Source organism: Cyberlindnera jadinii, assembly GCF_001661405.1.
Source record: "Cyberlindnera jadinii NRRL Y-1542 unplaced genomic scaffold CYBJAscaffold_4, whole genome shotgun sequence".
In the NCBI taxonomy this organism is placed as follows: domain Eukaryota; kingdom Fungi; phylum Ascomycota; class Saccharomycetes; order Phaffomycetales; family Wickerhamomycetaceae; genus Williopsis; species Williopsis jadinii.
Genome location: NW_017963655.1, coordinates 77,609 through 99,018, shown reverse-complemented (window position 1 = coordinate 99,018; position 21,410 = coordinate 77,609). Strand labels below are relative to the sequence as shown.

The 21,410-nt window shown below is 44.4% G+C and overlaps 11 protein-coding genes across 11 annotated transcripts; 5 read left to right on the top strand and 6 right to left on the bottom strand.

Annotated features, from left to right (window-relative positions):
- Positions 1–313: 313 nt before the first annotated feature.
- CYBJADRAFT_166883 (uncharacterized protein) lies at positions 314–1,027 on the bottom strand. The gene has a single exon (XM_020214674.1). The coding sequence runs from the start codon at positions 906–908 to the stop codon at positions 663–665; it is 246 nt and encodes an 81-aa protein (XP_020071195.1). The 5' UTR covers positions 909–1,027; the 3' UTR covers positions 314–662.
- Positions 1,028–3,307: 2,280 nt separating this feature from the next.
- SAH1 (adenosylhomocysteinase) lies at positions 3,308–4,660 on the top strand (the record flags this gene model as incomplete). The annotated part of the gene is made up of 1 exon (XM_020212607.1): positions 3,308–4,660. The coding sequence occupies one exon, from the start codon at positions 3,308–3,310 to the stop codon at positions 4,658–4,660; it is 1,353 nt and encodes a 450-aa protein (XP_020071194.1).
- A 444-nt stretch (positions 4,661–5,104) lies between these two features.
- On the bottom strand, positions 5,105–7,345 carry GSH1 (glutamate--cysteine ligase; the record flags this gene model as incomplete). Its single annotated transcript, XM_020213305.1, has 1 exon — positions 5,105–7,345. Exon 1 carries the CDS (start codon positions 7,097–7,099, stop codon positions 5,105–5,107), a length of 1,995 nt encoding a protein of 664 aa, XP_020071193.1. The 5' UTR covers positions 7,100–7,345.
- Positions 7,346–7,812: 467 nt separating this feature from the next.
- On the top strand, positions 7,813–9,983 carry CYBJADRAFT_69963 (F-box protein). Its single transcript, XM_020217872.1, has one exon. The coding sequence runs from the start codon at positions 7,919–7,921 to the stop codon at positions 9,860–9,862; it is 1,944 nt and encodes a 647-aa protein (XP_020071192.1). The 5' UTR covers positions 7,813–7,918; the 3' UTR covers positions 9,863–9,983.
- ERJ5 (Erj5p) lies at positions 9,871–11,032 on the bottom strand. The gene has a single exon (XM_020214673.1). It carries the CDS (start codon positions 10,998–11,000, stop codon positions 10,104–10,106), a length of 897 nt encoding a protein of 298 aa, XP_020071191.1. The 5' UTR covers positions 11,001–11,032; the 3' UTR covers positions 9,871–10,103.
- A 503-nt stretch (positions 11,033–11,535) lies between these two features.
- IRC6 (Irc6p) lies at positions 11,536–12,535 on the bottom strand. The gene has a single exon (XM_020214672.1). The coding sequence runs from the start codon at positions 12,509–12,511 to the stop codon at positions 11,780–11,782; it is 732 nt and encodes a 243-aa protein (XP_020071190.1). The 5' UTR covers positions 12,512–12,535; the 3' UTR covers positions 11,536–11,779.
- Positions 12,536–12,708: 173 nt separating this feature from the next.
- On the bottom strand, positions 12,709–14,343 carry CYBJADRAFT_166876 (nucleobase:cation symporter-2 family protein). Its single transcript, XM_020214671.1, has one exon. It carries the CDS (start codon positions 14,281–14,283, stop codon positions 12,760–12,762), a length of 1,524 nt encoding a protein of 507 aa, XP_020071189.1. The 5' UTR covers positions 14,284–14,343; the 3' UTR covers positions 12,709–12,759.
- A 1,107-nt stretch (positions 14,344–15,450) lies between these two features.
- On the bottom strand, positions 15,451–16,800 carry NIF3 (uncharacterized protein). The gene has a single exon (XM_020214670.1). The coding sequence runs from the start codon at positions 16,512–16,514 to the stop codon at positions 15,699–15,701; it is 816 nt and encodes a 271-aa protein (XP_020071188.1). The 5' UTR covers positions 16,515–16,800; the 3' UTR covers positions 15,451–15,698.
- Positions 16,801–16,828: 28 nt separating this feature from the next.
- BOL2 (Bol2p) lies at positions 16,829–17,668 on the top strand. The gene has a single exon (XM_020214669.1). It carries the CDS (start codon positions 16,953–16,955, stop codon positions 17,214–17,216), a length of 264 nt encoding a protein of 87 aa, XP_020071187.1. The 5' UTR covers positions 16,829–16,952; the 3' UTR covers positions 17,217–17,668.
- Positions 17,669–18,038: 370 nt separating this feature from the next.
- On the top strand, positions 18,039–19,588 carry MDM34 (ERMES complex subunit MDM34). The gene has a single exon (XM_020213148.1). The coding sequence runs from the start codon at positions 18,153–18,155 to the stop codon at positions 19,524–19,526; it is 1,374 nt and encodes a 457-aa protein (XP_020071186.1). The 5' UTR covers positions 18,039–18,152; the 3' UTR covers positions 19,527–19,588.
- A 103-nt stretch (positions 19,589–19,691) lies between these two features.
- On the top strand, positions 19,692–21,237 carry CYBJADRAFT_166872 (MFS transporter). Its single transcript, XM_020214668.1, has one exon. The coding sequence runs from the start codon at positions 19,763–19,765 to the stop codon at positions 21,110–21,112; it is 1,350 nt and encodes a 449-aa protein (XP_020071185.1). The 5' UTR covers positions 19,692–19,762; the 3' UTR covers positions 21,113–21,237.
- Positions 21,238–21,410: the final 173 nt, after the last annotated feature.

Here is a 21,410-nt window from a genome sequence, read left to right as displayed (position 1 = left end):
GAAAGTGTGTTGCACAGGTGTGAAAAAATAGGGGGCGGGGGCACGAGTAACCAGGTGTGCGTCGCCAGAAGTAGACGAGGGCTGCCATGCCCGGTAAAGACCATGTGCCAACGGTCAGCAAATCAGTAACTAACTGTTGACCTCGTAGTCCGCACTGTACAGTTACACAGAGTAACGGCGTGGGTGAGAAACAATAGCCAAGCTGGGCATGTGTTGTGCTGACAAGTATAGAATACTCAAATCGTTTTTAAACAGTTTGATGCGCCTCATCTTTTACGCGTTACATTTCGCCTTAGTCCGCCAAACTGGTTCGATCCATTTGTCGTGGTCGCTACTGGCTGAAAAGTGTACGAAAACCGGGTTGACCGGTGTGATATTCAAGTAACCAGTTGATTAACCATTTCGATGTAAGCACCGGTGTAATGAAGACTATGAGCTTCCAGATCAACTCCTAAGTAACAGTCCTAGCCTGTTGGCCCACAATCACGCCGTGTGATACGTCAAGAGCCCTGCTGCGCATAGTATCGCGGCCACGGCGAATGTGTCAAAGAAGTGAAGCCTCGCCAAGCTGACGCAAAGCGCTTGATAGTATGTTAGGATTACACTTGTGGGAGTGCTGTTCTAACACAAAGCCTGCTAACATCAACGCCATCTTGCTCTGTTCAGCCAAAGATACACCACGGTTTATCCGTGTCGCTGTATTTGGGCGGAGGCACTTTGAAAGGTAGGATGATCGGAACCTCGTGTTCAAGTAAAGAGGAGTAATCCTCTCCCAGCTCCACGGGGACCAGTTTCTTACCGGGATAATGTCGTTGACTTATCAATATACCACTTTCGTAGTTGGAAACCGTCGTTTCTAGCCCCTTTGACTTCGCGTTGGGCGGTGTTCCCCAAGCCTGCTTGGACATGTTATGTGTTGTGAAAAGAACCCAATCAAGGGTTTGGAAGTTATCCGAAGTCATCATGATGAACTTTGTGTGACTCGGATTACACCCACGTTGCCTGGTCACACTTCTGTGGAACACTGGTCGTAAGATCTTATCCTGATCACGACCTTTCTCCGAACTTGGATTATACACAGACCACCCGCCTGACTGGCGTCCAAACTTACTGTTAACAACATCATCCTCCGTCGGGAACACAACCAATAGCTCGCTGTTTGTCCTTCCAAGCATATCACTGAGGGAGTCCTGACCAGGTTTGATGAACATCATATTGCCAAGTGGATTCGTCCCACAAGCTCCCAACATTAGAGGTGCTAGTCCATGAGTAAAGATGTTTGCAGCTTTATGGGTTATCTTTGAATGACTATAAGGAGATGCTATAGACGACGATTGGTACAATAGTTTCCGATGTTGCAAGTGCTCAGTTGGGATCTCGTTGAGCTCCTCTAGGGAAGAGATCAGTGGTAAAAACCCAAAGCTATTTGTATGTGATGCGGTTGCAGATGGAATGTACTCGCCGACAATTGATGTAAAGTCCAAAGATCTGAGCTTCTTTGCAATGGAGTTGAATACGGGCTTTCTGTAATTATGCAGCTGTTGAATTAGCCGGGTTTGAAAACTGGTCATTGGTGTACCACCTGGTCTTTTGTCCTTTAACAGTGGACTTGACCAGTACATCTGGTTGTTCATGGTGAATTCTTCTTCTGTCAAATTAGAGCTTGTTATCCACAATTTAATGGACCCATCTTTAAACTCGTTGATGTATAATTTTGAATGGTGCGACGTGAATGGTGCCATTTTAACCTCAACAATATCCCAATGGTAGGTGGCATCCCTGTAAGCCACACCTTCCCCCCATAAACTCTCCTGCTGAACAACAACAGTCACATGGGTTTTGTTTGCCGGGTTCAAATTATCGTATACAAATCCCAAGTCACATTTGAAGGTAAAGAGATATGACCTCTCCAAGTTAGGCACGCAAAGAATATCGGAGAGAGTGATGGCGCCTGGCAATTTCTTTTTCCCATCATACAGCTCATTGTGAATTGGTTGAAACGGTGGTTTAACGCTGGCATATGGCACAGGGTTCGAGCCACGTTGTATTTGCTCCTCTTTACTGCGTGTAGTTGGTGGAACATCATATCTCTCATCCCTATGAACAATACGTGCATCTTGTCCTTCAGAAGGTGATTGCCTCAACTTTTTAACAGACACAATCTCAATATCTGAATCTGAATCTGTGGAGCAGAAGCTTGACAGTGTAACAGCGATATCATCATCAATGTCTTTTCCATCACCCTTGTTCAAATTCAACGAATCTCGATCTGTTGGTGCACTATCAGGAGGGATCATAGGTACACGATTAGAACCAGGTTCCAAGCCCTCAATAACAACTGATTCTTTTAATTGGGGACCTCTATTTGTTTCATCTTTGCACTCGTCAGCACGCAGCTTATGAAGCTTCGTCGGCTGGCCACCATCCTCATCATCGCTCAACCGGTGCTTTCCGGCGTGCTCCTCATCGCCTTGCGCGCTACAACGCTTTGACACCGTGCTCTGTTCTTCCGCTCGAGCAATCCACGCCCTTCTCACAGTCTCCTGCACACTATGTTCGCTCATCAATGGCTAGCCTTGCTTGAGCATGGAGACATTCACGTATCAAGCAGTCAGAAGGATGAGGAGTATGAATTTATGAAAATACAGAAAACCCACATAACCTACAAAACGTTCGCGGGTCTCACCATCCACTACGCGTCAGCTACCTCTCTGAAACAGATACACCACTTGCCACGATCCAATGGTCTTCTACCCGTGCTTGGATGCATCGCACACAATGGCTCATGTACTGGAGATCAGCGAAACCCAGCTACGCTTATCACCTTTAACAGACTCCTAGTCACACAGCACCAACAATTCTACACTAAACCAACCATCTCACACAAGGAACCGCATAGTGCTAGTCCAAACAGATGAGCACAATGGTTGAGAACTGCAACAGGCACCAGCACATCGCTCACCATGGAAACCACGATGGAAACCACGATGGAAACCACAGCTCATACAGACACCACGAGGCATTGCTCCTTCATTGCTCTCAAGGAACGTGCTTACAAACCCGAACAGCTTAGCAACTGAAAAGTAAACAAACAAATGTCCTTCATCCACATGTCTCGTTTAAATTGCTTTTTCTTTTGTCCGCTCGTTCACATGTGCGGACAAGACAAGAAAAAAGAACATCGACATGTGAAAAAAAATTTCTGGCGCTTTTGAAAATTTTCCCTCTGTCTTCTTCTTCTTCTCCTTCTTCCTTTCACTTTCCCTCATTAGACAATCCATTGCCTAAACTTCACTACACACCAGAAATGTCTGCACCAGCTGTTAACTACAAAGTCGCTGATATCTCCCTTGCCGCCTTTGGCCGTAAGGAAATTGAGCTCTCTGAGAACGAGATGCCAGGTTTGATGGAGATCAGAAGAAAGTACGCTGATCAACAACCATTGAAGGGCGCTAGAATTGCCGGTTGTTTGCACATGACCATCCAAACCGCTGTCTTGATCGAGACTTTGGTTGCTCTTGGTGCCGAGGTCACCTGGTCTTCCTGTAACATCTTCTCTACCCAAGACCACGCTGCCGCTGCCATTGCCGCCGCTGGTGTCCCAGTGTTTGCTTGGAAGGGTGAGACCGAGGAGGAGTACTTGTGGTGTATCGAGCAGCAATTGTTCTCCTTCAAGGACAACAAGAAGTTGAACTTGATCTTGGATGACGGTGGTGACTTGACCTCCCTCGTCCACGAGAAGTACCCAGAGATGTTGGAGGACTGTTTCGGTTTGTCCGAGGAGACCACCACCGGTGTTCACCACTTGTACAAGATGGTCAAGGAGGCTACTTTGAAGGTCCCAGCCATCAATGTTAATGACTCCGTCACCAAGTCCAAGTTTGATAACTTGTACGGTTGTAGAGAGTCCCTCATTGACGGTATCAAGCGTGCCACCGACGTCATGCTTGCTGGTAAGGTTGCCGTCGTTGCTGGTTTCGGTGATGTTGGTAAGGGTTGTGCCATGGCCTTGAGAGGTATGGGTGCCCGTGTCATTGTTGCTGAGATTGACCCAATCAACGCTTTGCAAGCTGCTGTTGAAGGTTACCAAGTTGCTGACTTGAAGGATGTCGCTTCCGTTGGTCAAGTCTTTGTCACCACCACCGGTTGTAGAGATATCCTCACCAAGGACCACTTTGAGCAAATGCCAGAAGATGCCATTGTCTGTAACATTGGTCACTTTGACATTGAAATTGATGTTGCTTGGTTGAAGGCCAACGCCGTTGAGACCGTCAACATCAAGCCACAGGTTGACCGTTTCACCATGAAGTCTGGTCGTCACATCATCTTGTTGGCTGAGGGTAGATTGGTCAACTTGGGTTGTGCCACTGGTCACTCCTCCTTTGTCATGTCTTGTTCTTTCTCTAACCAAGTCTTGGCTCAAATCGCTTTGTTCAAGGCTAACGATGAGGCCTTCAGAGCTAAGAACATTGAGTTCTCCAAGACTGGTCCATTCCAGAAGGGTCAAGTCTACGTCTTGCCAAAGGTTTTGGATGAGGCTGTTGCTCGTTTCCACTTGAAGCACTTGGGTGTTCAGTTGACCACTTTGACTCCTGTCCAATCCGAGTACTTGGGTGTTCCAGTTGAGGGTCCATACAAGGCTGACCACTACCGTTACTAAGCGGTGTGCTCTTGCTATGACACCTTTTTTTTCACCTTGTTTTAATTGACACTTGCATCAACTGCTATGTCTAATGTGATGTTCATGAAAATACTGATTTACGTTCTTACGATTGCATTATTACCATCTTTTTCATACACTTTTTGAAAGAGAAAGAAAGGAACAGAGATTGTGATATGCAATTGATGTTTTTGGTCTTTGGGGGTTTCTGGAACTAGAATGTTTCTAGAGAGAGTTTTTACTAGATATATAAAAATGTTAAGAGAACTACACCATGGCCTTCCTCAACGGATTGTTTGGTTTAATTTTAATCTATGGCTTGTAGCTGTCTTGGTCGTCATATCCATCGATATCACGAGCTGAACTCTTTTATAATTAAATACTGTATAGGACGTTGTCTATGTTTATATGCAAAATGGCGTAGTCTCCTCCCTCTAGTTGTCATTAAGCCTTTGGGTTGTTTATCAAGTAGTTGCCAATGTCATCACCCAACAACTGTCTAACATCTTCACCAAGTTCTGAAATGCTATTCAACTTGTTCAACAAATCGTAATTCATTCTAGCAGTTATTTTGGAGTCGTGTTGATAGTCCTTATGGTCGAGCAAGAACCTTCTTATGAATTTAGCAGCAGTTGGTAGCTCGCCACTGGCTCTCTTGGAGATCAATTCCAAGTAGTAGTAGATCCTAGCGTGTGTACCCTTTGGCGATAAGTCGTCACCAGTAATTCCAAAGCGAGATTCCAAGTGCTTCTTCACAAGTGCCATCAATCCGATAAAGCTATCGCAGCCATTGACAATCTCGTCCAGTGACAGCTCCACCGTGTCGAATGTTGGCGAGTTGATATCAGCTTTGAAATGGAACTTGTCCTTCAATACTGCGTCCCTGTGATGTGCACGTTTCATGTTATCTTCAATCTTGGAGATTGGAATGTACCAGTTGGAATCTGTCGCAAGTATTGCCTGTCCCAGGAGAACAATGAAGATTGAGAAAGCAGCATTCTCAAAATCTGTGAGCTGGATCTCCATTGTTCTGAATTCCACTCTCCATCCTGGAACGGATTTGTTATCCGGTGTTGCCTGTTGAGTTGGTGGCTTGAACCTCAACGTCTGCCAATTGGTGGATTGAATGTTCTCAAAGTGATCCGTTTCATCGTCATTGTCTTGGTGTATACGTTCTTCGAAGATCACAATTGGATCACGAACGTACAAGTGTGCGAAGTGACGAGCAAGGACAGGGTCAAACTGAGGTTCCTGTGCGAGTCTCTGTAGCGTCCTCTCGTTGATTGGAGGGCTGATGTCGTTCAACTCTGGAGAGAAGTACTTGAACACTGCTTCCCCATCTTTTGCGAAATCGTTCTGAATATCACCAAGGAAAGAATCGATGCCATCGTAACGAGATTTAGGGATCTTCTGAGCCCGAGCTTTGGCTTCGTCTGTCATTCCACCAAATGCGCCATCGCTATGCAGAGGCTTAACATCACGTTCGTAGGCAGTACGATCATCAACAGCACCAGAAATGACGTTCCATCTGACATCCTGGTCAGCTAAGTGGCCTTTGAACACTGGCGCTGCTGCCGTCAATGCTAGGAACAATGGTGCAAAATTAGCCCATGAATCATAGAGGTAACGAGCTCTGTTCAAGTTTGGTGCTTGCACTGTTACTTGTAGACATGAGCATCCCATACCGAATCCCATGGAGTCCATGTATATATGCCCTGGCAGTGCTGCACCGAGCTCTGGTTCTTCGTCGTGCTTGAACAGGGAGCGTCCCTTTGGAATTGACTCGTCAATGGATAACGTATTTGTATCCTTGTAGAGCGGTACGTTGATGGCCACCTTCTCACCACGGCGTTTCCGAATGTTGGCCGTCAATGTTGGGAATCTCGCATGTCTGTTGATGATCTCATCCGGTAAGAACAGCGATTGTGATGCCTCGCCGTTAGCCACCGCTGATGGGAAGGTGAAGGTGTTGATGCCCATCAATGGGTACACCGTTATGGTCAACGGCTTGATGGTGCCGTCAGCAATCGCAGTCTGCGCCACTGATCTTCTGCTGTTCATGTTCCTCTCCACGTACAAGTAGTTCTCCAGCGAATCACCGTTGTACGGAGCCAGCGGTGTGGCCTCCAGCATGAAGCGGCCATATTCCGGGTGGAAGTTGAGATCATTGTCCACAGACAGCTGTGCCAGTGGTCCGTCCTCGTTGAGATCAGCCAATACGCTGTCCTTATCGATACTCAGCAGAGCAAGACCACGACCATGATCAAACTTGACCAGGGTGTACTCCACTTCGTCTCCCCATAGATAGCCATCACCGGTTCTTGCATATGCAGCCTTGAACATCTTGATCAACTGTTCGATACCCTCAGTGCGGACGTGCTCCGCGTACTCCCTTGTCTGTTCCCAAGGAAGCGGAGTCCCTAATGATAGCAGCCCCATCGTATGGTACTCAATAGCTTAAGCAGTGGGTTTCCAAGTGTGTTGGTTCGCTGTGTGTGTCGCTTCTTGTTCCTCCCGACTAAACCTTAAGCCGATAGTATATACTCCAAGAAAGACTGGCCACCTCTGCTGAAAAGGAATGAACAAATCGTGCTGACCCTCCTCAACTGTTTCGTGGTGTATAGTCAAGAGCACTGTGTTTGCTTTGCTCCTGCTGGCGTTCTCTATCCCTTCCTCTTGGCCCACAGACCCTCTATTTGTAATCAAGAAGGAAACCTCTGACTAATTTTCACACTCTCTGACTATGAAAGTGCACACAGCTACGTCCAAAATTTTTCAGTGCGAGGTCAGGGGAACTTTTATCCTAATTGGGAATACGAACCTTTTCCCGCCTTTGGCGTGTGCGATGCTTTGTGTGGTTGCTGGTTTGGTGGGCGTGAGCAGAGGACAGGCAGAATGGAAAGGTCGATTGGGCGAGGGGGGCAAATGAGCGTGGTGGTGGTGGTCGTGGGAAGGTGCAGTTGAAATTAGAGGGAGTCTGTGCGGTGGTGGACAGCACAATGGATGGCGTGAACTGTATGGGCCAAGTGCAATTGTTGCACGCATCACAGACTAAGCAGAAGCACAAGCGAGGACCGCCACGCGGAATTGCGAAATGATCACGAAAATCCCAGCTTGGTCAAAGCCACAGTGGACTTGATCACAGGGCGAGACTTATTGCACGCAGTTGGGGAGGAGCACAGCATTCTTAGCCAGTGTTGTTGATCAAGGAGACCATTAGTTGTTGTACAGCGTGTGTTAACTGCTCTGCTGCACCGAATGCCAAAGCGAAACAGCACCTTTGAGGACCCACAGCAGGCTCTGAAGCGAGCATACAGAGTGTTGTCATTGACAGACTTACCAGATGACATCTTGACGAGGATATTCTCATATCTCCCACAAAACGATGTGCTGAACCTCATGGGACTATCTTCGAAGCTGGTGAATCCCGGCCAGATGAGACTCTACAGGTCGTTGGTGATCTGTGAGAAGCTGAACGATAAGTTCTACCAGTCCCTTGCAGAGTGCACGGGGAGAACGTTGATATCTTCCTGGCCCAGGATCTCGTCATTCTTTGAAAACATATACACGAAGATCAACAAGGGCAGAGTGAATGAGCTCAAGTACTTGGAATACGTGGAGGAAATTGCCAGCTTCAACGTTTTGGATTCTGGCCAATTGGACCAGTATAGGCACTTGACACAGTCTGATCTGAACTACATCTTGAAACTGAGACAGTACTGGGATACTGTTGTTGGCGCATTGCCAAATTTGAAGTCCATCGTTCTGCCAAAGATCCCACTCTCCAAGCTATCCTCGCTGAACCCAAGCGTTGTGAATAACCTGAGGAAGCTGTCCATCAGACTGGACGATGGTGCGTTGGACCCAGATCTCAAGTTCTCGGAACTCGCTGATCTGACAATCAACATGTGGTTAGTAGACAGCTCTCCAGATGCTCCAGAAGGACACAGAGAAGCACTCGCAAAGAACTTGATGCAGATTGTTGGTCATGGAGGCACTAATACGAAACTGAAGTCGTTAGAAGTCAACGGTGCGTTTGGCTTGTTGGACAAGGCAATGGAACACTTTGATAGACACTTCCAGTATGATGAGAATGTGTCTTTAGGAGGTGGCATGAAAAAGGCATATGAAATGGGTGTGGAGTACGAACGGAACCGTATTGAATTTGGTGACAATGATGAAACGAACAGTCAGTACCTTGACGATGATAACGACGAGGACGAAAACAGTAGTGGATCGTTTCAAAGAACTGCTGCCAACTTTCCATGGAGTGGTACAACATTGGACTATCAGTATCGTGTATACAGCACACCAAGTGCCTTCATCCTTGAGACTTTGGCAAAGGTCAAATTTCCAAATCTCTACAAGTTTGTCATCTCAAACATTGACACACTCGATGATCCACTCATCTTGGGCTCGAAAGCTCCCTTTGAGAATGCATCGTTTTGGGAACTGCTGAAGCCAAGTGCAGAGCTTGGTAACCTTACTGAATTGCATATAAAGAATTGCTGGTCAGGTGAATTTAGTTATCCATCAGCTCCTAGCCAAACAATTGATACGTCCAGTTCAAGTTTCTACCCTATTAAGAGTCTGAAGAAGCTGACATTTTCCATACCAAGTGTTTCAACCTCTTTCTGCGATCGATTTGATCAGTTCTTCATCAATGCAGAATCTCCTAGCCTCGAGGAGCTGACCATCATCAACTGCTCGTACGGTGTCTACAAAACACTACCCAGAAGATTATTCACAAATTTACAGGGTTTCAAGAAGTTGAAGAAGTTTACAATGCACGATAACTCTTCGAGAATTATACTGAACCAGAAGATCTTGAATTGTCAGATATACCAGTCCTTTTGGTCATTCTATGATCTTACGGCCATTGATGACAAGTTATTTGAGTTATCTCTATCGTTGAGGGAATATACCAATGCATCAAATAGAGTAGATGACTATGGACAAGGTTGTGCGAGATGCTTCCAGCAGCAATATCTCCCATTTTTAACAGAGATTGAAGATGCTGTATTCCTGGTCTTTCTGCCTCAGATTCGAACGATTTGTGAAGCACTTGAAAGACATGGAGATATCTTCAAAGTCTTCCCTCAGTTTGAGCAGTTGAACTTGCTGGGTTTTGTATTTGACAAGACAGATCTTGAGTACGTCGTTAAGAAGAACAGGTTCCATCAACGCATTCGTGATTATTAGTCACAGGAATTATTTAATATTTAATCAATCATTCAGAAGGATAAATTCTCTGTTGGCCTCTCTTCCTTTAATTCGATTACTTGAGCTTCTAGTTAAATGCCCTTTGAGTAGACTGGAAAGGCTGGGATGTTGAATCCATCTCCTATGCATCTTTCCAAACAGTTCACTGGGATAAAGAAGGGACTTTGAAAACACACGTTCCGATAACTTATAAACATGTCAGACAGAGCTATGTAATAGATCAATTTCTCTTTTTGCTATAGATTACTTTACCATTAGGTAATACCTTTTTCTCTCCTGTTGGTTTCTTCTTCTTCTTCGCCTTCTTTTCCTCCAAGTCTAATGGATCGTGCTTCTTAGGTAGAGCTGGAGGGCTGAGGTCTATGAAGTAGACAGACTTGAACAACCGATTCCATACACAGGCAAACCATCTCACCAAAAGGATATCTCTCCATGTAGGATTGAGAATATCATCACTGGTAATTTTCTCCAAATAATCTGGGTCCTCATCATCGCAGAGGAATACACCATCAATTCTTGACAAAAATGTCTTCTCCAGCCTTTCAACGCGTACTTTCCTCTGCTGAGTCAAGTCCAATTCACCATTTGGAGCTTGACTACCTGCAACCAGTTTAACCTCTTCGATCAACGAATTGATTCTCTTTCTATCCTGGTTTCTCTGGATGATGGTCCCAACGTAATGCGAAACGTTGATGAACAACAACAGCACCAACAAAGTGAAGATCAAGCCAGGTTTGAACCTTGCGTATATCCAGCCAGCACTTGAAGTTGAGTATTTGGGGAAGCCATTCTGTAAAAAGTAATCATAACGTTCCTTTCTATCAGTTTTCAACACGTTTGCCACGAGGTTCAACATCTCAAATCTCTTATTGGCCTTCTTTTTAGAGATTCCACGTGCTTTGTCCGGGTGGTATTTCTTTGATAACTTCTTGAACTGCTTGCTGATCTGTTCAAAGGTGCTCTTTTCGCCTTTGGGAAGCTCAAAGAACTTGTAAAAGGTGGCATCTGAGCCGTATAACTTCACCAAATCAGTTTGCAATTGAAACAGCTCGATATCCTCCGAGCTCCAAGAAGCTACAATGGCAGCCAGCAGGGTCCAAAGAATTAGAAACCTCATATTTCTAGTCCGGTTGGTCTCTTTTGTCTCGTTTTGAACACTTTTATGTCTTGTCTGTTTTGTCTGCTTTTTTTGTTGACGTGTATGAAACTTTTTCTTGCGCAAGACAAACGCGCAACGTACAGAGAGGCTATGTTAAATTTTAACCGAGAGCCATACACATGACAAAGTTGTGATCACAACGGACAAGAAGTCATAATCACACGATGCCACAGAGAGTCAACCTTAGAGAATCACCTTTCGTATTCAAGTCCGTCAAGTGCTTCTATGCAATTGCGGGCTTTTTCCATTTTGCCCTTTTGGTGCGATTACTTATCCTCCTACCACTTGTTGGTCGCCGTTTCCTTCCTGGTGGAATCCACGAGTTCTTCAGAGCGGTTGTTCTCATAATATCAGGCGTCGAATTTGTCCTTTCCATATTGAAACTCATTCCTATATCACCTAGCGGTTATGTCTTTAGCCACTTGCTACCTGTGATCACAGTATGTGTGTTTGACAAGAACATCGAACTTCAAAGACATACACTCTATGGGCTGTACATTGCAGATATCACCTTTACGGGTGTTGTTGCGTATTTCTATCACTATAAGAAGTTATCTAACCTTGGAAGGGTTCCTCAATGGCTTGTGCAAGTTTTTCAAGTTGTGAATGTGCTGGAATTCCCCTTACATTCTGTGATGGAATTCGCAATACTGTTTATGGGTCTGAAATATGTTGACGGATGGGCTAAGCATTCAATCCAGTTGATCCTATTGGTGTTCATTCCAACAAAAGTCCAACTATACAAGAGGCTCTTGTTCAAGTTCTTCCGCATCGAATCCACCAAGGTTGAGTGATTGTATAAAATCTATAGCATGCTGATGTCTTTGATCTGTGGGTAGAGATGATATGTGATCCTTGGCGTCTTTTACCGCAGCGACAAGATGATCCAAATCCATTTCATGATTACCCTCGCGGGTTATCATGTCCATATTGGTCCACGAGTTAGTCTCAACAACCTGTCTGAACCTTTGTGGTCCAAGATTTTCAGCTTTCAATGACTCGTCTTTAGGCTCGAAATCAACGCATTCCCACCCTTTACTTAAACATATATCCTCAAATTCTTCAAACTGCTCCAACGTATCAATCCCTCCAAACCCAACACAGCACATCAGACCTTGCCATTGAAATTCCTCCTCGTCAATCTTGAGTGTATCGACAAATTTCTGAACAAGGTCAATAACTTTGTTGAGCTTATCAACGCCATAACTAAAGGGGAAACATATTACGACCCCTCGTATCACGTCCCTTATCTCCTTGGCCTCATCACTCTGGAAAATCTGTGTCCATTCATTCCAATCTTCAACGTCATCTATCCAAGCATCGAGTTCCGTTGTGTAATATTTCGTCTTGAGCAGTAGGTTATGGATGGCCCCTTCTTCACAATCTACAGAGTCATCAATCAATGGTAGTAATCTATGCTTCGCCACATCTGTAGGTCCGATTATTAGAATACGATCTTTGTCGGCCATGTTTTCTGCGGTTTTGCTTCTGGCAACTATAACATGATCACGATGGTTTACACGAAGATCATGTTCATTTTTGAACTTGGGCAACATCTTCATTTATTTTCGATCACGGTGGTGCAACTACAAAGAATTCAATTAACAAGCAAGAACATGTTTATAAACAACTTTATAAGATAAAAGATAAACCAATGTTAGTAATAATAAAAGAATCAAGATGCAAAAATACCAAAGACGATTGCCAAACAATATGACTACATAACTTCATCACCCTTTCTCTCCTCGTAGTGGGTGGTCTTACTCTGAGAAGAAGCAGATCCAGTCTCGTTAATTTCCTCCTCGGCTTCGATGTACTTGACATCAACTTCTTCTTGTGGGAAGACCAAGTTGAGGAAGACACCAAGAATACCGGCAATGGCATAACCAGTCTCCATGACAAGAACGATGGCGTTGAAGAAACCCTTAAGAGCGTTGTTAGAACCAGTGTATGTGAAGATGTATGAGAACCAGCCCTTAACCATTGTGGAACCGAAACCAAACACCAAAGTAGCTGTAAGAACGAAACGGTCTCTTCTTGTGAACTCGTTTCTAGAGATAATAGCCAAACCGGCAACGGAAACAGATGTGAACAAGAAAGTGGTCATACCACCAAGGACAGGGTTTGGAATAGAGGTCAAAGCTGCAGCAAACTTGGAGAAGATACCCATGACGATGAGGAAGAAGCAACACCAGTAACCAACTGTTCTGTTAGCACACTTTGTGATGGAGATGACACCGTTATTTTGGGCAAATGTAGACACTGGAGTGATAGTACAAAGACAAGCTAAAACACCGTTGAAACCATCAGCAAGAACACCACCTTGGATACGGGAATCGTACAAATCACCTTCAACTTCCAAACGGGAAACATCACAGGTGGCTGTGATATCACCAATGGCTTCCATCATCAACACTATGTAAGTTGCAAGCATTGGAAGCACTGCAGGACCGTAAACCGATAACTTGAATGTGTGAACCCAGATAAAGGTTGCAGCTGGTGCAGCTTCGATATCATCTGGACTGAAGTAACCACATGCGGCAGCAACGATACAACCGACTAAAAGACCCATAATCACAGCACATGACTTCATGATTGGAGAGCCCCACTTCTCACAGAGGAGAATCGTGAAATAAACCAAGAAACCCAAACCAAAGAATCTGGCATTTCCGAAATGACCAGCCATAGGAGCACCTTCATAAGGACAGTAATCAGTACAGTTTGAACCACCGAGCCAGTTGGTGACACCGGATTGGATCAACTTAACACCGATAAGCAAGACAACAGGACCAGTCACAATGGAAGGGAAAATTTTCTGCAACGCCTTTGGAGGGATGAAAGAGAGAGCTATTTCTAACAGCGCACAGCACGCACCAGTACCCAAGATGGCACCATATCCTTGTGGACATGCCAACTTAGTTCCGTCTTCAGCAACAGGACATTCACCGTTGGCGTACATCATTGGGAAAGCACCATTGACGATGGTAATTGTAGCAAAAGAAGTACCAACGACAGATAACAACCCAGTACCGATGTAGTACTTTGTTCCATAGATGTGGAATCTTGTGATTTGAATAGAGGACAAAATACCACTAACTAATAATGATGCAGACACCAAGTATTGAGAGTCGGCACTGCTCAAATTAGCAGCAGATGAGATGATGATTGGAGGAGTGATGATACCAGCCAGCATGGACAGCGAGTGTTGGAACCCTAAGATCATACCCAGTACAATCGGCATCTCTGAGTCCAAACCAAAGAACGGTTGTTCCCTGGTATTATGCGTAATGAATGGAATCTTCGGCATGAACAAGTGCATGTAATCATAGTCACCAATGAGACCATCTCTAGTTGTGAATTTCTTGACCACTTTTTGGAAGAAGGTACTAGCACCTTGTTTCGTAGGAACAGTTAGAGCCATTGTGGTGCGCTATAAACTTTGTTATACTAGTGTCAAGTATATAAAGTATTGTAACTCGAGGACAGTTGTGATGATGGAAGGAGATGAAACTGGGCATCCCTTTATATATCTAACTTTTTTTCCCTTTTGCCATATCTGTTCAGTGATGTGGGAGTAATCGAAACGACCAAGATTCTGGAATGCCTAGTCCAATCATTGGGTGGCACAGCTAATCGATCTGCATACATTGATCATGGTTGTTCACCTTCTGAAAACATACATAATCCGTGCTTGTACAGTCATGGTCCATAATGCATACTTTACTCCCCTTATGCAGCGTTGTCTACGGTGGATTAGGAAAATTTCAGCCGTTGTTAAATGGAGTACGCCGCGGCTTTGAAGCAGTCATTCAAACAAGCCTGGACAATCCCTACATACTTAATGACGTATAGAATTACATTGTGTAAATGTTTACAACCCATAAGGTCTACCAGTGGCCTGTTAACTTCACACTAAACCCTCTTCAAAGACGTAAAAAACATGTGAAGTGACTAGAGCATGAGAAATTCTTCAATCCATCATTTCTCGCGACTACGTCGTCTTTATCTTATCTGTTTTTTGCGTTTCTTGAGCCTTTATTGGCCTTTGATACTTGGCAACTGCAGGCAGAAAAACAGAAAAAAAAAGAAACAACAAAGAGACAACTTGGTCGGGGTTTTCAGGGTTCATAGTCGTGAATCAAGACCAACCTGAGGAGCAAAATCCGGAGATCACTCTAATTTGAAAAGTCTTGGTATTTCAGAAAGGCACAAGATTGTAGGAGATCACCGAATGTTGTGCTGTGAGTACTGTAGATGAAGACCTCAATGAGAAAGATGCCGTGGAGTTTAGTAACATCGTTGCTTGGTCAAGGGTTATGGGTACAACAAGCACCATCAAGAAGTTCTCTCTAAAATAACTCTGATGTGAGTTAGCCCATATACTACGCGGACATATATCTAAATAGAGGTGTGGTTGTATGCGTATCATAATTTTAAAGGCAGCTAAAAGTGAACGTCTATCCATATCTAAGATACAATGTGTGACTGCAGCGTACAAATTACCGTTGGATCTTGATAAATACGGCAGCCGAATGTTCAGTAAGATGCACAAGTTGCAATAATCCACCTGTGAGGTGAGGGTAACTTCAGATAAGATCCGCCCTCCTGGTCAACGCAGAGCACAAAGCTGTCGCATGATCTGTGCAGTTGATCCCATTAAGATGCAAATTCGAAAGGATCACAGTCCTCAGAGGAGATAATAACTTCAACTTCGTCAACTTCAGCCTCAATATACTCTGCGAGCTCTCTTAAAAACCCACGCTCCGTCGCACTATGACGTGCGCAAACGACAATCTTGCCTTTTTCTTTCAACATAAGAGCCTCATGATGGGAAAGCTCACCAGTGATGTAAAGGTCTGCGTCCTCTTTAAGTGCTGCAAAGACACCAGCACCTGAACCAGCACATACCGCAACAGATTGAAATTGCACGTCCCTTGACTTTGTAGCCAACAAAAGGTTACCAACGCCTAAATGTTTTTGGAAAGATGGCAACCAGCTCTCCAGAGCTATTGGAGAGTTCAACTTCACAATACGTCCACATCCTGAGTTAGGATCTATCTTCGAAGGATCAATAACCTCATTTGAAACGATGTTACCATCTTCAGTGATGCCTTTCACCAACCAATCGTTTACGCCTCCTCTAGCGGCATCAATAGCAGTATGTGGGCAATAGACTTGAATCCCCGCCTGGATTAGCTTTAGAAGAGAAACATGCTGTGGATTCTGTAGGTTAATCGATTTGATTCCTTTGAATATGAAAGGGTGATACGCAACGATAAGTCCAACACTCTTCTCCACAGCTTCATCAACAACACTCGTAGTCAAATCCACGGTGAGGAGGACTTTCCCTGAGGAAGATGCTGTTTGCGTTGCTGTAGTCGCAGATGGGACAAGAAGACCAACGTTGTCCCATGATTCCGCCAATGAGAGTGGGAACTTCTTCTCCAGACTTGTGATGACTCTCTTGTACATTTTGTCTTGTCTTCTTTCCTGTTTCGATTCGAGCGCGGTCAAGTGGGATGTAATTAGCCACAGCGGTTAATGATACGGTTTCACCTTGGAAAACTCAGTCCACACGCCTTCTTTTTCGGCGATTAGCTTGTCTTGACGATACGTCGTTTATGCTTTTAGTTGATGCTAGTTCGAGTGCCCCATTGATGTTGGGTGTATTTTTTTGTTTGCTGTAGGCCAAAAGCGCGGTAAATGAACGGCAACTCTGACGTTCTTTGGTGTTTTTCGCTCTTTTTTTAGTTATGCCGGTGATGTCCATTATGGTCTTTGTGGGCAAAATTTTCCTAATTTTCCTGTTTTTTTTTTCCCTCTCTATAAAAACAACACCGCTTAACTGCGAAGAGGTCATTAACCTGTGACGTTTTAAAAGACAAATAGAGAAAATTTTTCAAAGAGAAGATGGTGGATGCAGAGTCATTGAAATTAATCATACAAGAAAGGCTGCAGACAGATGAAGTGTACGTTGAAGACCTTTCGGGAGGTTGTGGTCAGGCCATTGCTGTGATCATTGTGTCTTCACAATTCCAAGGGAAGAACAAGTTGGCCAGATCGAGGTTGGTCAATTCATTGCTAAAGGAGGAGATCGCCGCCATTCATGCATTTCAACAAAAGACATTTACGCCCGAAGAATGGGTTACACAGAGGGCTAATTACAACGTTTGATTGGTTTGAGATTGAACGTGCACATTTCACGTTATAACAAATTGTAGAGGTCTGCGTGTGTCTGTCCGAGTGCTCTGTACAGGACAAAGGATCTGGACGCCTATTCGTGGACCTCGAGGTGTTACATTGTATGCACTGGTGGTGACTATACATATCATTCCTGTGTTTGAATTTCATCTGTTATCACACCTATCAAGTGGCAATGGTCTTGTCTTATCTACAATGACTTTAATGCTTGACAGCTTTTTGCCTCTCCCCTGGGGATCAAGGGTCCTTTGCAACGATTGGTAGTTTCCGCCATGTAGATAGCGCAACAGGCTGAATGGGGCTATGGGGTATCGCCTATATGCTTTATCAGTCACATCACACTGTAATCTCGGTGTAAATAGTGTGATCTTTTAGATAAAAACTTGGTCGGATTCCCGATGCCTCCTTGAGTCTTACTTCAATAGACATCGATCAGCGTTGATTAAGTATCTTCAATGTCTTAATGGTGACTAGAAAAGGACAACTGTCCATGGCTCGATCACATCCAATAATTCTGAAAGTAAACCGCTATGTATTAAATTTTACATGTTAGCTTTACTTCAATGTATGTCGCACCCTCACCCGGAGTAATCACTAACAGCAGAGGAAGAATTGTACATTAACTTCTGTGGTCCCTAACACAATCCTTCCCCGGAGTCATGAAAAGAATTTTTTCTGTGACGTTAATTGGGGGTCGCGGGACAAGTAAAGGAGAATTGGCCCATATCAATCAAAACAGCGACAGAAAAGAAAAACAAAGAAGTCAAAAAAAAAAATGTGAACCAATCAGGCGATCGTAAGACTAATTAAAATAAGGCAAAAAAAAAAAGACACTATCTGTTTGTCCAATTTGTCTCTTTCCCCATCATTTTTTTTTCATCCATTTTTGATTATAGAAGGTTATAAAGAATGTCCTGTGACATCCAGTGGGACTCTGTGGAAAAGTCCTCATTCCTCTCTTGGTCCAAGGAGTTACTTTACGATGCGTTGAATTCAGGAAAGAGACCTTTAATATTGAGCGATGAAATCCTTGTCAAGGACCTCAGCTTTGGATCTACTAGTCCAAGTTTTGAAATCTTGGAGATTGGTGACCTTGGGAAGGACAAGTTTAGAGGAATCTTCAAGCTAAAATACGATGGCGATGCCCATATAACGCTATCCACTGCTATTCAGGCCAACCTCCTAAAGATCTACCAGGACTCCATAACACAAGACGGCGGTGATTTTGCCTTGCCAAAGTTTGGTTTGAGCTCCAAGTCCTTCTCGATGCCGCTATTTGTGGACTTGAGGGATATCAGGCTCAGTGGTATCATTGTTGTTGTGTTCTCGAAGAGCAAAGGGTTAACGCTTGTGTTCAAGAACGACCCCTTGGAGAACATCAAAGTGAGTTCCAGTTTTGACAACGTTCGTGTCATTGAACGATTCTTGCAGAAGAAGATTGAGAACCAGATACGTGATTTATTCAGAGATATCCTTCCTAGCGTGCTACACAAAGTGTCCCAGAAATGGACCACGAGTAACGTGCTGCACCAACTGCATTCCAAGTTGGATCCCTCGCACAGTGAGAAGATTTCAATATTTGATGTTAATCCTCGTGAAACCGAGGTTTCACATGCGAACATGTTAAAGCTCTCCACGTTGAACACATCGAGGCAGAGTCTAAGGCTTTGCGTCCCACCTTTCCCGGACGTTGTGGAACGTCCTGGTCTTTCAAAATACGAAGAAAACTATTCGAGCTTGGCTAATTGCAGAAACATCCCTATTGAACTGATAACGCGTGTTGATGGATATCAGTTGGATACCACTCTGGCGAAATTGGCTACATATCAGTCTAAGAACTACCATAACGAGAAGAATTCGCAGGTGTTAAAGAGAAGAAGTATAAAGATTAACAAGAAGAAAAAAGAGCATGCAAGTGAAGCTGCAACAAGATCTGTTAAATCAGAGGATACCCTTGTGGATCCACACCACACAACTCGACAAAAGGTTGAATCATCGCAACAGGTCACCAAGGAGAAAGCTGAGGATTGTACTAAATTCGTACCACCTCTTTCAATCCCACTACGGAACGGCTCTCCTGTTCGTTTTGGTACCGTATTGAGGGAGTCACATCAACAGGCTCCACTCTCTCCAATGATTGAAAAATTGCAACTTTTACACTTCAACTCTCACGAATCCCTCGCCTCACGCCCTCACTCACCTCGGAAATCACAGAGCAATCTGTTGTTTGGACCAGGGCTAAACCACCATCTCTGGGTAGATGCTCCTCCTCCGTATAACTAACGACTATACGTGTATATAAAATATTCCTTGTCTTGTTTTTAACATTCCATATCTATGGCTAATGAACGTTATGATCTTTACCTTTGCTTACATGCGCACATACATAACGTAGGCTGTGAGCCGCAGCATCTCTCGGATCAATTCTCCCTCCAGAGCAAGGTACACATTAATTTCTAGTCCCAATTCTGTCAGAGTCCTTAAAGCATCGCTAACAAAGGTGAAAGATCACGGATAGTATGGGAAACACAAAGGATAACGAATACGAACTGAGAGAGTTCCTGCTCGATGCGGACTCCAACGCCGGTACCGATGACACTCCACTCCCGATGCCCTCCAATCGGGACGATAAGGACTGGAGACGATCACTACGACTGAGACTACAGATCCTGACTAGCTTTTCACTGTTCATAGTCGCTGGACTATGTGATCAGACCGTGGGTACTCTGCTGCCCTACTTGGTCACACATTACCGCACTTCGCAGACCGTTGTCAGCATCGTATTCATGCTGCAATTCCTTGGCTACTCATCATCGGCACTGTCCAACGAGAAACTGCACTGGCATTGTGGAAGGTTTGGTGTTATGACCATTGCCACGTTACTGCTTGCAATGTCCTTCCTGATCATCAGCATCACAGAATACCTCCCTTTGTACATTGGCCTCCACCTGTTCTACGGCATGGGCATGGGGCTGCTTGACAGTTGTGTCAATGTGTTTTTGAGCGACTTGGTTGACCATAACGAGCTTATGGGACTGTTACACGGGTTTTATGGCGTTGGTAGTGTCATTTCTCCACCTTTGGTTAGCTGGATCTTGAAGCACTGGGGTTATAGGCTGCACTATGCCCTATTGGCGACGCTATCGTTTATCGGACTACTTGCTGTTGTAGTACTATTCCGTGATGAAACAAAGGACAAGTATAGGGCCCATTCAACTGAAGGTGACGACACCAAGGGCGAGGTGTCTCTCTGGGACATATTTAAGAGTCCGATTGTTCCAATAACGTGTGCCTATCTCTTCCTCTACATCGGAGCAGAACTGGGTGTTGGTTCGTGGTTGCTCACATATCTGAGGACCATCAAGTCTATGGAACAACAAGAGGCAGCGTTCGTTGTCAGCTGGTTCTGGATTGGTCTCACATGTGGCAGAATGCTACTGGGATTTGTAACGAAAAGATTTGGTAATGAGTATACTGCAAACTTGGGATATTCACTGCTCAGTTTGTTCTTCTTTACCACGTTTGCTGTCTATTCAATGGCATACACAGGAGATCATTACACTCTTATTGTGAAGCCTTTAGTGTTTATGTCAGGTGTCTTTGTCGGCCCCTTGTTCCCAACTTCAAACATAACGCTGTTGAAGACTTTGCCAACTCAACTTCAGGTGAGTGGTGTCGGTTTGGCAACTTCATTGGGTGGTACTGGATCTGCCGTTCTACCTTTTACTATTGGTGCAATCTCACGGATCACTGGGTTCGAGTACCTTTTGATATACATAGACTTGATCATTGCAGGGTACTGTGCCATTTGGATGCTCGTTCCTATATACGTTCCCACGGTTCAACGTAAATGGAGGGCAGCATCTTAGATGCCGTTACTACAGACAGTATAATAAACAAAAGAACTCAATCATTATTAACTCATACTCAAGCGTATTTATCTGCCTTTGATGAGGACAAAACTGTGTCTATTTGGTCTTCAGATGAACCTTCAGCCCCGTTGATAGCATCAAGGTAAACTTCCTCGTCCAAATTGGACTTTGGACCTGTGTAGTACTTTCTCTTGTAGGCCAAGTAATAAACTACTGCAAGGATCCATATGCCACAGTTGATGACAGCAGCGTAGTTCATCGTATCCTTATCTGGATGTCTGGTGCTTGGGAAACA

Bases quoted from the DNA above. Each gene is read 5' to 3' on its own strand.
- CYBJADRAFT_166883 (XM_020214674.1), bottom strand. From the start codon at position 908: ATGTCCAAGCAGGCTTGGGGAACACCGCCCAACGCGAAGTCAAAGGGG.
- CYBJADRAFT_69963 (XM_020217872.1), top strand. From the start codon at position 7,919: ATGCCAAAGCGAAACAGCACCTTTGAGGACCCACAGCAGGCTCTGAAG.
- ERJ5 (XM_020214673.1), bottom strand. From the start codon at position 11,000: ATGAGGTTTCTAATTCTTTGGACCCTGCTGGCTGCCATTGTAGCTTCT.
- IRC6 (XM_020214672.1), bottom strand. From the start codon at position 12,511: ATGGCCGACAAAGATCGTATTCTAATAATCGGACCTACAGATGTGGCG.
- CYBJADRAFT_166876 (XM_020214671.1), bottom strand. From the start codon at position 14,283: ATGCCGATTGTACTGGGTATGATCTTAGGGTTCCAACACTCGCTGTCC.
- NIF3 (XM_020214670.1), bottom strand. From the start codon at position 16,514: ATGTACAAGAGAGTCATCACAAGTCTGGAGAAGAAGTTCCCACTCTCA.
- BOL2 (XM_020214669.1), top strand. From the start codon at position 16,953: ATGGTGGATGCAGAGTCATTGAAATTAATCATACAAGAAAGGCTGCAG.
- MDM34 (XM_020213148.1), top strand. From the start codon at position 18,153: ATGTCCTGTGACATCCAGTGGGACTCTGTGGAAAAGTCCTCATTCCTC.
- CYBJADRAFT_166872 (XM_020214668.1), top strand. From the start codon at position 19,763: ATGGGAAACACAAAGGATAACGAATACGAACTGAGAGAGTTCCTGCTC.